Here is a 14,826-nt window from a genome sequence, read left to right on the forward strand (position 1 = left end):
AGGAGTTGAAGACCAGGCTGGGATTACAGGCTGCCTGACCAACATGGTGAAATCCCGTCTCTACCAGAAATACAATTTAGCCAGATGAGTGGCACACACCTGTAGTCCCAGCTACTCAGGAGGCTGAGATGGGAGGCTAGCTTGAACTCAGGAGGCAGAGGTTGTAGTGAGCCAAGATCCTGCCACTGCACTCTAGCCGGGGTGACAGAGCAAGACTCTGTCTCAAAAAAGGGTGAACTTTTGGAGATATTTTCTGAAGTAAAATAATTACCTTTTTATGTTTCAAATGGCTTAGAGTGTTACTTAGAGACACTAAGGTTTGTTCTTGTTTGTAATCTACCTTCCTAGGATCTGCAAATAAAACTTATTTCCTGGCGGGGCACAATGGCTGATGCCTGTAATCCCAGCACTTTGGGAGGCTGAGGAGGGCGGATCACCTGAGGTCAGGAGTTCCAGACCACCCTGACCAACATGGAGAAACCCCATCTCTACTAAAAATACAAAATTAGCCTGGTGTGATGGCGCATGCCTGTAATCCCAGCTACCCAGGAGGCTGAGGCAGGAGAATTGTTTGAACCCAGGAGGTGGAGGTTGCTGTGAGCCGAGATCGCGCCATTGCACTCCAGCCTGGGCAACAAGAGTAAAACTGTCTCAAACAAAAGAAAAGAGAAAAAAAAATTATTTCCCTATTTCTGTTAATTCCTTTAGGCAAACTCTCCGCTTCTCTATGTTAAAGAACCAAGCTGGTGGCCTTTCAGATCTCTGCACACTTAGACAGAGCTACATGGTTATTACAGCATTCACTCCTCACGATTGATGGTATTACCATGGGTCTCAGATTTCTTGTCCTTAATGTGAGAATGGTGATGTTTCATGGATAAAGTAATGAACTACTTGAGGAGGTTGAGGGAAGAGCCAGCTGAGAAGTATTTTTAATGATTTGAAATATTCTGAGGTACTTCCAGATACTTGGAGCGAGATATCAAAAGACTTTTCTCAGAAGATCATACTACTTGATCAAATTTGAACCAAATTCAACTAAAGAAATTAGCTAGGCCGGGCGCGGTGGCTCACGCCTGTAATCCAAGCACTTTGGAGGCCGAGGTGGGCGGATCACCTGAGGTCGGGAGTTCAAGACCAGCCTGACCAACATGGTGAAACCCCGTCTGAAAAAAAAAAAAAAGAAAGAAATTAGCCATATATATATAGAGAGAGAGAGAGATAGAGAGAGAGAGAGTCTCGCTTCATCTTGGCTCACTGCAACCTCCAAGTCCCGGGTTCCAGCGATTTTCTGGCCTCAGCCTCCCAAGTAGCTGGGACTACAGGCTCATGCCACCACACCTGGCTGATTTTTTTGTATCTTTAGTAGAGACGGGGTTTCACTGTGTTAGCCAGGATGGTCTTGATCTCCTGACTTTGTGATCCGCCTGCATTGGCCTCCCAAAGTGCTGGGATTACAGGCGTGAGCCACTGCGATCAGCCAGCTATATTTTCAACTAAAGAAATTAGCTATATTTTTTAAATGTTAATGTCCTGCTTTATCTATATTTGTTGCTTACTCAAATATGTCCTGAAATTGAGGCTCTGCATTGTAGGTGGCAGGTTAGTTTTTAGGTGTTTGCTTATATTTGTGCATGGTCAACCTTAAAAATGATTTCAAGAGAAATAACAGCAGTGCCAAATGATCCTTTACAAGGTAGTTGTAAAAAGCGACTACCAAAAATAGAAATAAAACTGTATATGCTTTATAGATCTTTTCCTACCCAAAGAAAAACAAGTACTTTCTTACCCTTGAATTCTGAAGTGATAGCTTCATTTGAAGGAAGGATGCTGTTAAATTACTATTGAAGGCAAGTGAGCCTTCCATTTAGGGACTATTAATGTGCACATAGGCACAAACCCTTTTGCTAAGAAAAATCTATCAATGGGAGAAGATTGTAAGAAACTACAGTGAATTTGCTCATTAAAATTTTCCGGCTGGGCACGGTGTCTCATGCCTGTAATCCCAACACTTTGGGAGGCCGAGGCAGATGGATCACTTGAGGTCACGAGTTCTAGACCAGCCTGGCCAACATGGCAAAACCCAATCTCTACTAAAAATACAAAAATTAGGGGTGCGTGGTGGCGGGCGCCTGTAATCCCATCTACTTGGTAGGCTGAGGCAGGAGAATTGCTTGAACCCAGGAGGCAGAGGTTGCAGTCAGCTGGGATCCCACCACTGCACTCCATCCTGGGTGACAGAGCGAGCGTAGGAGGTCAAGGCAGGTGGATCACAAAGTCAAGAGATCGAGACCATCCTGGCCAACATGGTGAAACCCCGTCTCTACTAAAAATACAAAAAAATTAGGCGTAGTGATGCCCTACAAGGCGTAGCTTGTAGTCCGAGCTACTCGGGAGGCTAAGGCGGAAGAATTATTTGAACCGGGAGGCGGAGGTTGCAGTGAGCCGAGATTGCTCCACTGCACTCCAGCCTGGGTGACAGAGCAAGACTCTGTCTCAAAAAAAAAAAAAAAAAAAAAAGAGCCAGGCACAGTGGCTCACGCCTGTAATCCCAGCACTTTGGGAGGCCAAGGCAGGCGGATCACCTGAAGTTGGGAGTTCCAGACCAGTCTGACCAACATGGAGAAACCCTGTCTCTACTAAAAATACAAAAACTAGCCAGATGTAGTGGCGCATGTCTGTAATCTCAGATACTCAGGAGGCTGAGACAGGAGAATCGCTTGAACCTGGGAGGTAGTGGTTGCAGTGAGCCGAGATCGCACCATTGCACTCTAGCCTGGGCAACTAGAGCGAGACTTTGTCTAAAAAAAAAAAAAAAAAAAAAAAAATCTATAAAATTAAAGATTCTATCCAAGGTACTGACTGGCTATTGAAAAGGCGATTCTTGACTTTTTGCTTCACTACCTGTCCTCCACTGCCTCCCATGCGCACCTCCTCACTCACCACTATTCTGCTTCGTTCGAGCCTCAGTAATCTTTCTTTACAGACCTGGTCTTGAATGAAGACCTTAATGTTTATCCAGGGTTTCTAAGAAACTGGCCTGCATGGCCAGGTGCGGTGGCTCACGCCTGTAATGCCCAGCATTTTGGGAGGCCAAGGCGGGAGGAAAGTCAGGAGATAGAGACCATCCTGGACAACATGGTGAAACCCTCGTTTCTACTGAAATACAAAAAAATTAGGTGTGGTGGTGCGTGCCTGTAGTCCCAGCTACTCGGGAGGCTGAGGCAGAGGAATCGCTTGAACCTGGGCGTCGGAGGTTGAAGTGAGCAGAGATCACACCACTGCACTCCAGCTGGGCGACAGAGCAAGACTCCGTCTCATAAAAAAAGAAACTGGCCCGCATGTGTTTTCCAAGGTGTACATGTTAACTATGTGACCTCCAAGTAGCACAGCCCTGGCACTTGTTTCCAGAATTTCCCAGAAATTGGCTAATGTTAAACCAATCTAAGTCAAATCCTAAACCTAATCCTCAGGATTATGTAAAAGTGATTTTTTTCTTTTCTTTTTTCTTTTTTAATGTTTGTTTGTTTTTAAACTGGGTCTCACTCTATTGCCCAGGTTGGAGTGCAGTGGCACAGCTCCTGAGCACAAAGTAGTCCTCCTACTTCAGCCTCCCAAGTAGCTGGGACCACAGACACATGCTACCACACCTGGCTAATTTTTTTTTTATTATTTGTAGTGATGAGGTCTTGCTATATTGCCCATTCTGGCCTCAAACTCCTGGACTCAAGTGATCCTGCCTCAGCCTCTCAAAGTGCTGGGATTGCAGGTGTGAGCCACCACACCTGGACCTTTTTTTCTTTTCTTTCTTTCTTTCTTTTTTTTTTTTTTTTTTTTTGAGACGGAGTTTCACTCTTGTTACCCAGGCTGGAGTGCAATGGCGCGATCTCGGCTCACCGCAACCTCCGCCTCCTGGGTTCAAGCAATTCTCCTGCCTCAGCCTCCCGAGTAGCTGGGACTACAGGCACACGCCACCATGCCCAGCTGATTTTTTTATATTTTTAGTAGAGACGGGGTTTCACCTTGTTGACCAGGATGGTCTTGATCTCTTGACCTCGTGATCCACCCACCTCGGCCTCCCAAAGTGCTGGGATTATGGGCGTGAGCCACCGCGCCCGGCCCTGGACATTTTTTCTTTTTTAAACTAGAGCTATTTCAGCAGGATACAGACTGAAATAAAAAATAAGCCCCTCGCAGTGGTTCACGCCTCTAATTCCAGCACTTAGGGAGGCTGAGGCAGGTGGATCAGTTGAGGTCAGCAGTTCAAGACCAGCCTGGCCAACATGGTGAAACGCTGTCTTTACTAAAAATGCAAAAATTAGCCGGGCGTGGTGGCTCACGCCTATAATCCCAGCACTTTGGGAGGCTGAGGCGGGTGGATCACGAGGTCAAGAGATCGAGACCATCCTGGTCAACATGGTGAAACCCCGACTCTACTAAAAATACAGAAAATTAGCTGGGCATGGTGGCGCACGCCTGTAATCCCAGCTACTCAGGAGGCTGAGGCAGGAGAATTGCTTGAACCCAGGAGGCGGAGGTTGCGGTGAGCCGAGATCGCGCCATTGCACTCCAGCCTGGGTAACAAGAGCGAAACTCCGTCTCAAAAAAAAAAAAAAAAAAAATGCAAAAATTAGCTGGGCATGATGCTGGGCACCTGTAATCCCCAGCTACTAGGGAATCTGAGATAGAAGAATCTCTTGAACCCGGGAGGCAGAGGTTGCAGTGAGCCGAGATCACACCACTGCACTCCAACCTGGGTGACACAGCAAGACTCTGTCTCAAAAAAACAAATAAACCAGAGCTTTTTATAACTTTTCACTTTATGTTTTAACATCTGACCATCCAATCAATAATTTATCTATTTGGTCATCTTGTAGTTGTCTCCACCACATTATTGGAGATAACCACTTAGCCTTTTTTTTTTTTTTTTCTTTTTGAGACGGAGTCTTGCTCCAGGCTGGAGTGCAGTGGTGCAATCTTGGCCCACTGCAACATCTGCCTCCAGGGTTCAAGCAGTTCTCCTGCCTCAGCCTCCTGAGTAACTGGGATTACACGCATCTGCCACCACACCCAGCTAATTTTTGTATTTTTCTTAGAGACGGGGTATCACCATGTTGTCCAGGCTGGCCTCGAACTCCTGAACTTGTGATCCACCTGCCTCAGTCTCCTAAAGTGCTGGGATTACAGGTGTGAGCCACTGCTCCCAACCTAGCCTTTGGGCATTTAAAAGTTCAAGTTTTAGCCGGGCTTGGTGGCTCATGCCCATAATCCCAGCACTTAGGGAGGCTGAGGTGGGTGGATCACCTGAGGTCAGGAGTTTGAGACCAGCCTAGCCAACATGGTGTAACCTCATCTCTAAGAAAAAATACAAAAATTGGCTGGGCATGGTGGCATGCGCCTGTAATCCCAGCTACTCAGGAGGCTGAGACAGGAGAATCGCTTGAACTTGGGAGGCAGAGGCTGCAGTGAGCCAAGATCGTGTTACTGCACTCCAGCCTGAGCAACAAAGAGTGAAACTTCATCTCAAAAAAAAAAAAAAAAAAAAAAAAAAAAAAAAAAAAAATTCAACTATGATTTGACTGGCCTGAATTATGCCTGAGTTAATGTTTTTTTTATCTTAAAGAAAACTAACTCAGAAGCTCTTCATTAGCGCTATGCTCTCACCAATAGTTCATATAATAATGCAACTGACTCCCAAAAAGCAATTCTAGCAAAATTTATAAGTTTGGACAAAACTTGTTTTTGGAAAATACTCTAAAAATCCCTCAGTAGTGCTTTACCATAGAACACTCAGAACTGGCCGGGCGTGGTGGCTCACGCCTGTAATCCAAGCACTTTGGAGGCCAAGGCGGGCGGATCACCTGAGGTCGGGAGTTCAAGACCAGCCTGACCAATATGGTGAAACCCCGTCTTTAAAAAAAAAAAAAGAACACTCAGAACCTCACTTTATTACCTGTATGCCCCATAATTGGAATAAATAATAGTATCAGATATTGTAATGTCTTAGGCTGTTGCTTCTTGGCTCCTGTGATTGTCAGGACACATTCTGAGCTTCCTGAGTGTCTCACCGTGAGGCCAAATAGACTGTTCTCTCCAGTGAGATTCCGTCCTGTCTGTCTTTAGGCAGTAATCTTCATCTATGCATTAGTGGTTTCTCTGTTCACTATGCTTCATATAAACTGAAGTACAGCTTCATCTTCTGAAAAAATACTGTCATGTCTTTGTGGACTTGGACTCAAGTATAAAATCAGTATTTAATTTAGCTAGTGATTAAACCTTTTTCTTTTTTTGAGATGGAGTCTCACTCTGTCGCCCAGGTTGGAGTGCAGTGGCATGATCTCGGCTCACTGCAACCTCAGCCTCCCAAGTAGCTGGGACAACAGGCGCCCGCCACCACACCCAGCTAATTTTTTTGTATTTTTAGTAGAGACAGGGTTTCACTATGTTGGCCAGGCTGCTGTCAAACTCCTGATCTTGTGATCTGCCCATCTCGGCCTCCCAAAGTGCTGGGGTTACAGGCGTGAGCCACTGTGCCTGGAATGATTGATTAAACCTTTCTAAAACCAACTGAGGCCAGGCGTGGTAGCTCACGCCTGTAATCCCAGCACTTTGGGAGGCAGAAGCAGGAGGTTTACGAGGTCAGGAGTTCGAGACCAGCCTGGCCAACATAGCGAAACCCTGTCTTTACTAAAAATACAAAAATTAGCTGGGCACATTGGCGGGTGCCTATAATCCCAGCTATTCAGGTGGCTGAGGTAGAACTGCTTGAACCTGGGAGGTGGAGGTTGCAGTGAGCCTACATTGCGCCATTGCACTCTAGCCTGGGCAACAGTGTGAGACTCCATCTCAAAAAAAAAAAAAAAAAATTGAAAAGTGTTTAAAATTCACTTGCTTGTGAGCCGTCATGGGTGAATATTGGTTCCAAGGTTTAGGGAATGAATTTGAGAAAGGCTTTTTCTCAAACCTTTAGGGCTCAGTAAGGCTAAAGCAAAACAAAACAAAAACAAACAGGTGCATCCAAGATCTGATTTCAAGGCAAGATTTATTGCTTTACGAACAAACATTACACTTGGTCTTAATAGAAAAATGACATCAGATACACCCAGAATACATTTCGCATTGGGATAGCTGCCAGTTCGGCACAAAACATACACTATTAGGAGCAGGGAGGCAATGAAAACAAACTATGTTTTACTTTTTGGTTCATCAGGAACACTTTTGCCTGAAATAAGCCCTTTAGCACTATCTTTAAATTTTATTTATTGTTTTAATCCACCCATCTGCACACTGGCCCTTTAGCACTCTTGAGGTGTAAAATTTTAATACTTGTCCTAGGCTTTGACCCTTGTGTTTGATCTAAATGACATTTCATACATAAATGTCTTTTGACGAGTGCGCTTACTGTTATGTACAGAATTTAAAATGTGATAGTTTGAATATAAAATCTGGTTTGATACATGATATAAAAGTTGTATATTTAAATTCAAGAGTATGTTTTTGTGGACTATTTCTACTAAAGAATGTATTAAATTAAAATAATTTAAAAACTTAACATGAAGCAGTGATCTGTTAACTGGACAGGTCAATTATCTGTCCGAGCTGCGTAAATCACTGTCTGGCACTACAGTTGAATAACCTTGACACTGAGCTCAGGAGCAGCCCATTTTAGAAGCATCTTGTAAATAACAAAGTGACACCTTGGAGATTACAGTTGGAACTATGCAAGTCATTCATAGAGTAGCTGTGGGCTCTCTTCTAAAGGTGGACCCATTACATGAAGATGGACCTTTCATGTCGTTGCTGATGTCCAAGTCTCTTGTGATCCAGAAATGCCAGGACAGTTGTTTCAAATGCATTGGGTATGAATTGCACCTTGAACTTGCCCTTCCCTTTTTCGGTTAAACCTTTTCACATAGCTGCTGCTGCTCCTCAGCAGTCCATCCCCTGGACGGAGGCGCCCTCTCAGGACCTGAAGCAGAGCTGCGGGGAGCTGCCGTCTCTTATGGTAGATGTGGCCCATCACAATATACCTGCTGCCTGGACAAAATAACCAGAACATTAATTCATTGTGTCTTTTAAATGCCATGAAACAGAAAATGTAAGGCCTTTAAGAAATGCCCAAGCTGCAATCTACTATCTTGCTGCACAAGTTGAAACTGGTATTTATTCTACTGGCAACTGGTGGAAAACAGTCTAGCGACCTTTAGAAGATAACCAACCAGGCCAGTGTGGTGGTGGCTCACGCCTGTAATCTTAGCACTTTGGGAGGCCGAGGCGGGTGGAACACTTGAGGTCAGGAGTTTGAGATCAGCCTAGCTAACACGGTGAAAACCTGTCTCTACTAAAAATACAAAAATTAGCTGGGTTTGGTGGCAGGTGCCTATACTCCCATCTACTTGGGAGGGAGGCTGAGGCAGGAGAATCGATTGAACCCATGAGGCAGAGGTTGCAGTAAGCTGAGATCGCACCACTGCACTCCAACCTGGGCAACAGAGTGAGACGCCATCTCAAAAAAAAAAAAAAAAGCAACTACAGAACAAAGATCCTTATCACAATGTATCAGGATTTCCCAGAGCACGTGTACAGAAAGTTATGAGAGTGGGTATTCACCCCTTACCATCTCCCCTACACATCCCCAAAAATGCAGCTTTTCTAAACTTAGTTCTGTCTAGTCCCTTCTGGCAATGGTGTTTGGTCGTTCACTCCATTTGTCAACATCTGTTAAGTGACAGCCGGTTTTGTGCCAACCGCTGCGGTTCCCACCCTTGGGAGTGGGGGGCTGACGGGGCTTAAATCACAGAGTGACTGAAATAATACCGTCTAAATCCTATTCATGTCACAGTACTGTCCCCCATCCCTCCCAAAAAAAGGCTGGGCGACCCACAGCCCGGGCTGTGACACCCACGTTACAAACTGTGGTATAAAGTGCATATGCAGCGTCATTCAGGTCAGTTTCAATACCAAGTTTAAACTCTGGACACGGCTTATTGCAGCTGGAGGAGTCCAGGGCTAACATGTGGACTCGGAAGAAGAACCCGTCGGGGGTGAGGTACAGGCGGTTCATCTTGTACAGCCCGTCCCGATCCACCAGCAGGATCACCAGCTGGATGCCCGTGCCCAGCACGTCCACGTCGTGCACGATCCCGTTCACCGCTGCTTCCGAAAAACAGTTTGGAGAAGAGCATTACCCCGAGTTCCTCTCCCAGTCCCCCTGGCCTGGGTTTTTAGCAACCGCGAAACGGCCCGCACGGGTCGGCCGCCCTGGGATCGCGCGGGCGGGCTTCTCCGCGACTCGGAAAGACTCGCGGGGCTTCGGCGCGGCGGCCAGGCTCACCGAATTCGCTCTCGCAGAACGCCTCGCGCTCGTCCAGGTCGGCCCGGCAGGCGCGCGAGCAGGGCTCGGCGTCGGGATCCGCGTACCTCCGCGGCGGGGTGAGGCCGAGGCTGAGGCTGAGGCGCGGCGGCGGCGGCGCGGGCGCGGGCACAGGACCTGCGAGCGGCGCGGGGGCGCGCGGCCGGTTGGGGTGGGCGGGGCCATCGGCAGTGCGCGAGGGCGACCGGGCGGCGGGGAAGCGCAGGGCCTGTGAGCGCGCGCGACGCGGGGCCTCCTCCGACACGTGCCCGCGGCGCGGCGACGCGCGGTTCTCGGCTTGGGCCAGGCGCGGACCCGGCGGCCTTGCGGGCGGTCGTGCGGCCTCCCGGAAGCTGGCCCGGTTGTCGGCCTGCGGGAAGGGCTTCCCGCGCCGCGGGTCCGACCAGGCGCGGGCGGTGGGGGTGGCCTCGGCCGCGCGCGACGTCCGCCCGGCCTCGGGGAGCGGCTGCCCACGGGGCCGCGGTGTCTCCTCCGCGCTCGGGCAGCCACGGGAGTCTGGCTTCCTGCTGTGCGGCGGCGAGGCTGTGGGGAGAGAAGAGGAGAGGCGGGGAGGCCGTGGGGGAGGAGGAGCAGTGAGGGGAGGCCGTCGGGGGAAGCCAAGGAGGCCGAGAAGGGAGAAGAGGGAAGGGGAAGCTGAGACGGGAGGCCGAGAGGGGAAGGGAGGCCAGGAGAGGAGGAGACCCGTAGCGGGGCAGGGGCGTTGCAGAAGAAGGGCTCTGGGAGGGGGACAGGAGTCAGAGGACAAGGGAGGCTTCGCAGGCACCAGCAAGAGGAGAGATGGGAGGGAGGCCGGGAGGCCTGGAAGTGAAGGAGGGAGAACCCGGACACAGCCTCGCGGCCAAGGGGGGCACGCGCTTCCCAGGCCCCAAAGGAAGAAGGAGATGAGGGTCTTGCCCTCTAAGAATGGGGCCAACCAAGAAAATATGCACTACATGAGGAATCAGAGGCTTGATGGGAACATTTTATTTTGTTAGGGAATCTATGACTTTTAAAATTACAACCCCGTGTTTAAGAGGAAACATGTCTGACAACATTGGTTAAACTTTTTTGCCCTTCCTTCAATATGTACGTATGTGTGTGTCTGTGTGTGTATATATATAACATATATAAACATCAGCCTCTTTGCTATTTACAGTTTGTTGAGAAAGTACCAAGAGCAAACCCCAGGGGGAAAGATCTCATATTACACGTTCTCCTAATTGTTTAAGCGCCCCTGACAACAGAACTATTTGGTTTTCCCATTCGTGTTTACACTGTCATCTTGGTCTCTGCAGAATCGAGCATTTGTAAGTGGATTTTTATCTGGCTTCTTGGACACCACTTACTGTTAAACCACAGCTAAGGAAGGTTTTAAAAACGTCGCTGGGAGGCAGAGGCCCCTGGTTAAGTATAAAAGCACACATCCCTTACATTTTTCTCCCCATTAGATGGTGGAGGAAAGACTCCTAAATAGTATGGCATGAAAACAAATTTTTTTAATTATTAATGATTTTGCCTAGTTCTGCAGACAGGTTGGTGAGTCAACTTCAGCCAGCTTGGAAGCTGGCACCTTTCCATGCCAGTTACACAATATCACCTCCTCGCTTGCCTGGGTCCCAGTGCCCACCAAACAGGCAAGAACCGCAAGAACTCGCCTTTATTTTTCTCTCCCCTTGTGTTAAAGAGCTGCATCTGCCCATTTGCAGCTCTGACAACGCTTCATTTAAAACGATTGGTCTTGCCAAATCGATAATCTCCTTTAAAATCAGCTTTCACCCAGCAATAATAGCTGGTTAGGGTTCGTGTTTTTGCAGGAGGTTGATCTGACTCATTATGTTGTGGAACGGTTGTGCCATCCACAGCTGAGTAAAGTTCTGGTGGATATCCAATTCCTGACTGTCAACTGTGGACCTCACAACTGCTTCCCCATTGATAACACCATCTGTTGTCATGGGAAAGATTGTCTGATATTTGGGTTAAATGCCACTGAGGTCATTCAATTTCCGTGTGGAAAAATAACCCAGAGTAAATTGCCCTGTGGGGTACAGAAGCTGTTTTTCCCAGATATAGTGAAGCCAACAGAACATCCAAATAAAAGCAAAACAAAAACACGATTCCCGCCCCCCCCCCACCCCGAGAATCCCTCATTTCTTCATGGGCTGAGTAACTTAATTTCATTTCGTGGATGAACTGTGAGAGTGTATGTGTGTTAGTTAAACCCCGGCTCAGGTGTCCCAAGGCTGTGCTGTGCGCTGGGGCTGCGGCGAGAGCAGAGAAGTGCCTGGGGCTGCCGGATTTTGGCCCAGCTTCCCTCCCCCCCTCCAGCCGTCCCCGGCGCCCCCCGCAGCCCCTGCTCACCCAGCCCAGTGGGACGGACCCCGCGGCGTCCTGCGCCCCGCCCGGGCACGGATCCCGAAAGGCGCGCCGCGACCCCTTTTGACATTTCCCTCCTCTGTGATGGAGCAACTACTTAACATGCAAAGTTTTCCCCAGCCTGCCGGGTTCGCTCGGGATCATTTCAGTAGCTGAATTGGCTTCTTTCCGAAAAGGCTGCCAAGAGACACGAAATCTTGGGGACACCCTTTGCTCCTTTCTAAGACGAACGCAGACCCGGGGTGTTCTCTCTCGCGAGCTCTACCCACCCCCGCCCCCCGCCCCGCGTTTCACTGAGTTCCCTCCCCAGCTCCCCCGCAGAAACCTGCTCCGCTCCTAGTTCTCCGCGCTACACCGATCTTACTTTTTCTCTCCGCCAGCGGGGCTTCGGGGGATGATCCGACGATCAAGCAGAGGAGCCAGAAAGCTCTAGCTGTCATTTTTGCAGACAGGGTTCCCAGGCTCTAAAAGTGAGCCTGGGCTTTTGCTTGCTTTCTCTCCCCCAACCCCTTCTCCACACCCCCACCCCCGCTCATGCTAATGAGGGGCAGCCTTTGGGGAAACGGGAATCACTCGCTGAGCAGACCATTGGAACAAAACCGAGCTGCAGGGACTTCTCCCTCTTCCTTCCTAAGGGGGACCAGCACATGGTCTCGCAAAGTTGTCCCTGGGAATATTTGTCCTGTGATCTGCGGGCAAGGATAGCATCACAGCCTAAACTTTAAACCTGTGTGCGTTTCCGCGCTGGGGTGGGAGCAGCAGAGGGTGGGGTGACAAGTGCAGAGAATATGGGTGCTGCGGGACTGAGGGACTGGGTGGGGGAGAACGAGTGACGACGGGAGAATTTTCTAGATTAGGTCAACAACAAATAGGAAAATAGTGCTTAAGACAGCGTGGGTTTGTGGAAGGGAGGAGATTCCAGATGACAGAGAATGTATCCTGGAATGTGTGTTAGGCAATTTCTAGAGAAATCAAGTCACTGCTTCCTAAGTTTAGTAAAAGTGTTTCATTATATTACACAGCTCACTGTAACCGCCTCCTGGGCTCAAGTGATTCTTGTGCTTCAGCCTCCCAAGTAGCTGGGATTACAGGCGTATACCACCATGCCACGCTAATTTTTGTATTTTTAGCAGAGATGGGGTTTCACTGTTTTGGCCAGGCTGGTCTCGAACTCCTGACCTCAAGTGATCCACCAGCCTTGGCATTCCAAAATGCTGGGATTACAGGCATAAGAACCACACCCAGCCCAGAGGTCTAATAATCAGAAGGTTGCCTGTTGAGGCCGGGCATGATGGCTCATGCCTGTAATCCCAGTACTTTGGGAGCCTGAGACAGGAGGATCTCTTGAGCTCAGGAGTTCAAGACCAGCCTGAGCAACATGGAGAGACCCCGTCTGTACAAAAAATACAAAAATTAGCTAGGCATGGTGGTTCACACCTGTGGTCCCAGCCATTTGGAAGGCTGAGGTAGGAGGATCGCTTGAGCCTAGGAAGTGCAGATTGCAGTGAGCCGAGTTCATGCTACTGCACTCCAGCCTGGGTGGCACAGAGAGACCCTGTCTCAAAAAAAAAAAAAAAAAAAAAAAAAAAAGGAAGGAGAAGGAGAAGGAGGAGGAGGAGGAGAAGAAGTGGTTTGCTTGTTGATCATTAAATCAAATTGCAGCTGAAGGTGGGCTAATCGTCCCTCTTTCAGGTGTTAGAGGAGTGAATTATCTTCTCCCTCCAAAACAGTAAACCTCTACAGCCACTGCAAAGCTTGGATACCCCAGAGCCAGGGTCTCTAGACTTCAGACAGGAACAGATAAACACTAGTAAATTCATGCCCTCAGGGCCCTGTTTATAGATATCCTCAGATCCCCTTCTTTTACATGCTTTTTCTTGAAGTCAAGTGGAATAAAATTCACTAGGCTTAAGATTTCTCAGTTACAACCATATCTGTGACATACCTTCTTAAGATTACATTCAAATCACCCAGATTCTATTGGGGGTGTTCCCAAAACTCTTCTGTTGCAGGAATGTTGTGAATGCCCTGAAACCCACACCCTGAAATGTAGAGGCAGGGAGTAGGCTGGATGGCACCTAGGGGCTCCCAGATGCTCCTGAGGTGGCACTAGTTGGAAGAACTTGCCAGAGTCCGGTGGGTGCTGGGGCTTGGGCAGTGTCTGGCTTGGAGCCTTGGAAATCACACAAATGGTGGAAGGTACAAAGAGTTCAAAGAGACTGATCTATGTAGGCAAAATGCCAGTTTATTAATTTACGATGAGAAATCAACTTGGAAATGCAAAGTCATGTCAGCCTGGGTAGCATTCTCTTTCTATAAATGAGCCAAACAGGAAGTCAAGTTATCATCAGGGTGCTTTGTAATATAAACCAGAGCCCGGGGAGTTTGTCACCTGATTGGAAGTTTTAGCAGTATTGGGCCAGGTCCGGTGGCTCATGCCCGTAATCTCAGCACTTTGGGAGGCTGAAGTGGATGGATCATCTGACATCCAGAGTTCGGAACCAGCCTGGCCATCATGGCAAAACCCTATCTCTACTAAAATACAAAAATTAGCTGCTTGACATGGTGTGCACCTGTAATCCCAGCTACTTGGGAGGGTGAGGCACAAGAAGCGCTTGAACCTGGGAGGTGGAGGTTGCAGTGAGTGGAGATTGCGCCACTGCACTCCAGCCTGGGATATCTGTCAGGAGGAAGAATACAAGAGACCAAATGGCATTCCCTTACTTGATAATGTCTGGTATTTTGAGTGTATGCTTCTGCTTAGCAAATATTTATTGAGCATCTACTGTATGTTGTATAATAAAGAATTTGTAGGCCAGGAACAGGGGCTCACATATGTAATCCGGGCACTTTGGGAGGCTGAGGCAGAGGATCAGTTGAGCTCAAGATTTCAAGACCAACCTAGGCAACATGGTGAAACCCTGTCTCTAAAAAAAAAAAAAAAAAAACAAGCCAGCTGAGTTGGTAATTCTAGAGAATTTGGATTCTCTAGAATGACTCACAGAACACAGTATAGTATTTTTTTTTTTTTTTTTTTTTGAGACGGAGTCTCACTCTTGTTACCCAGTCTGGAGTGCAATGGCGCGATCTCGGCTCACTGC

At 48.3% G+C, this 14,826-nt stretch overlaps 1 protein-coding gene across 1 annotated transcript; it reads right to left on the reverse strand.

Annotated features, from left to right (window-relative positions):
* Positions 1-7,023: 7,023 nt before the first annotated feature.
* CUNH17orf58 (chromosome unknown C17orf58 homolog) lies at positions 7,024-12,436 on the reverse strand. The gene is made up of 4 exons (XM_064369267.1): positions 12,090-12,436; positions 9,335-9,895; positions 8,962-9,153; positions 7,024-8,037 (listed from the first exon to the last, which is right to left on the reverse strand). The coding sequence occupies exons 1-4, from the start codon at positions 12,163-12,165 to the stop codon at positions 7,847-7,849; spliced, it is 1,020 nt and encodes a 339-aa protein (XP_064225337.1). The 5' UTR covers positions 12,166-12,436; the 3' UTR covers positions 7,024-7,846.
* Between the last annotated feature and the right edge of the window lie 2,390 nt (positions 12,437-14,826).

The sequence above is a fragment of the Aotus nancymaae genome, unplaced genomic scaffold (genome assembly GCF_030222135.1).
Source record: "Aotus nancymaae isolate 86718 unplaced genomic scaffold, 86718_ANA_hifiasm-v0.15.2.pri h1tg000089l, whole genome shotgun sequence".
In the NCBI taxonomy this organism is placed as follows: Eukaryota; Metazoa; Chordata; class Mammalia; order Primates; family Aotidae; genus Aotus; species Aotus nancymaae.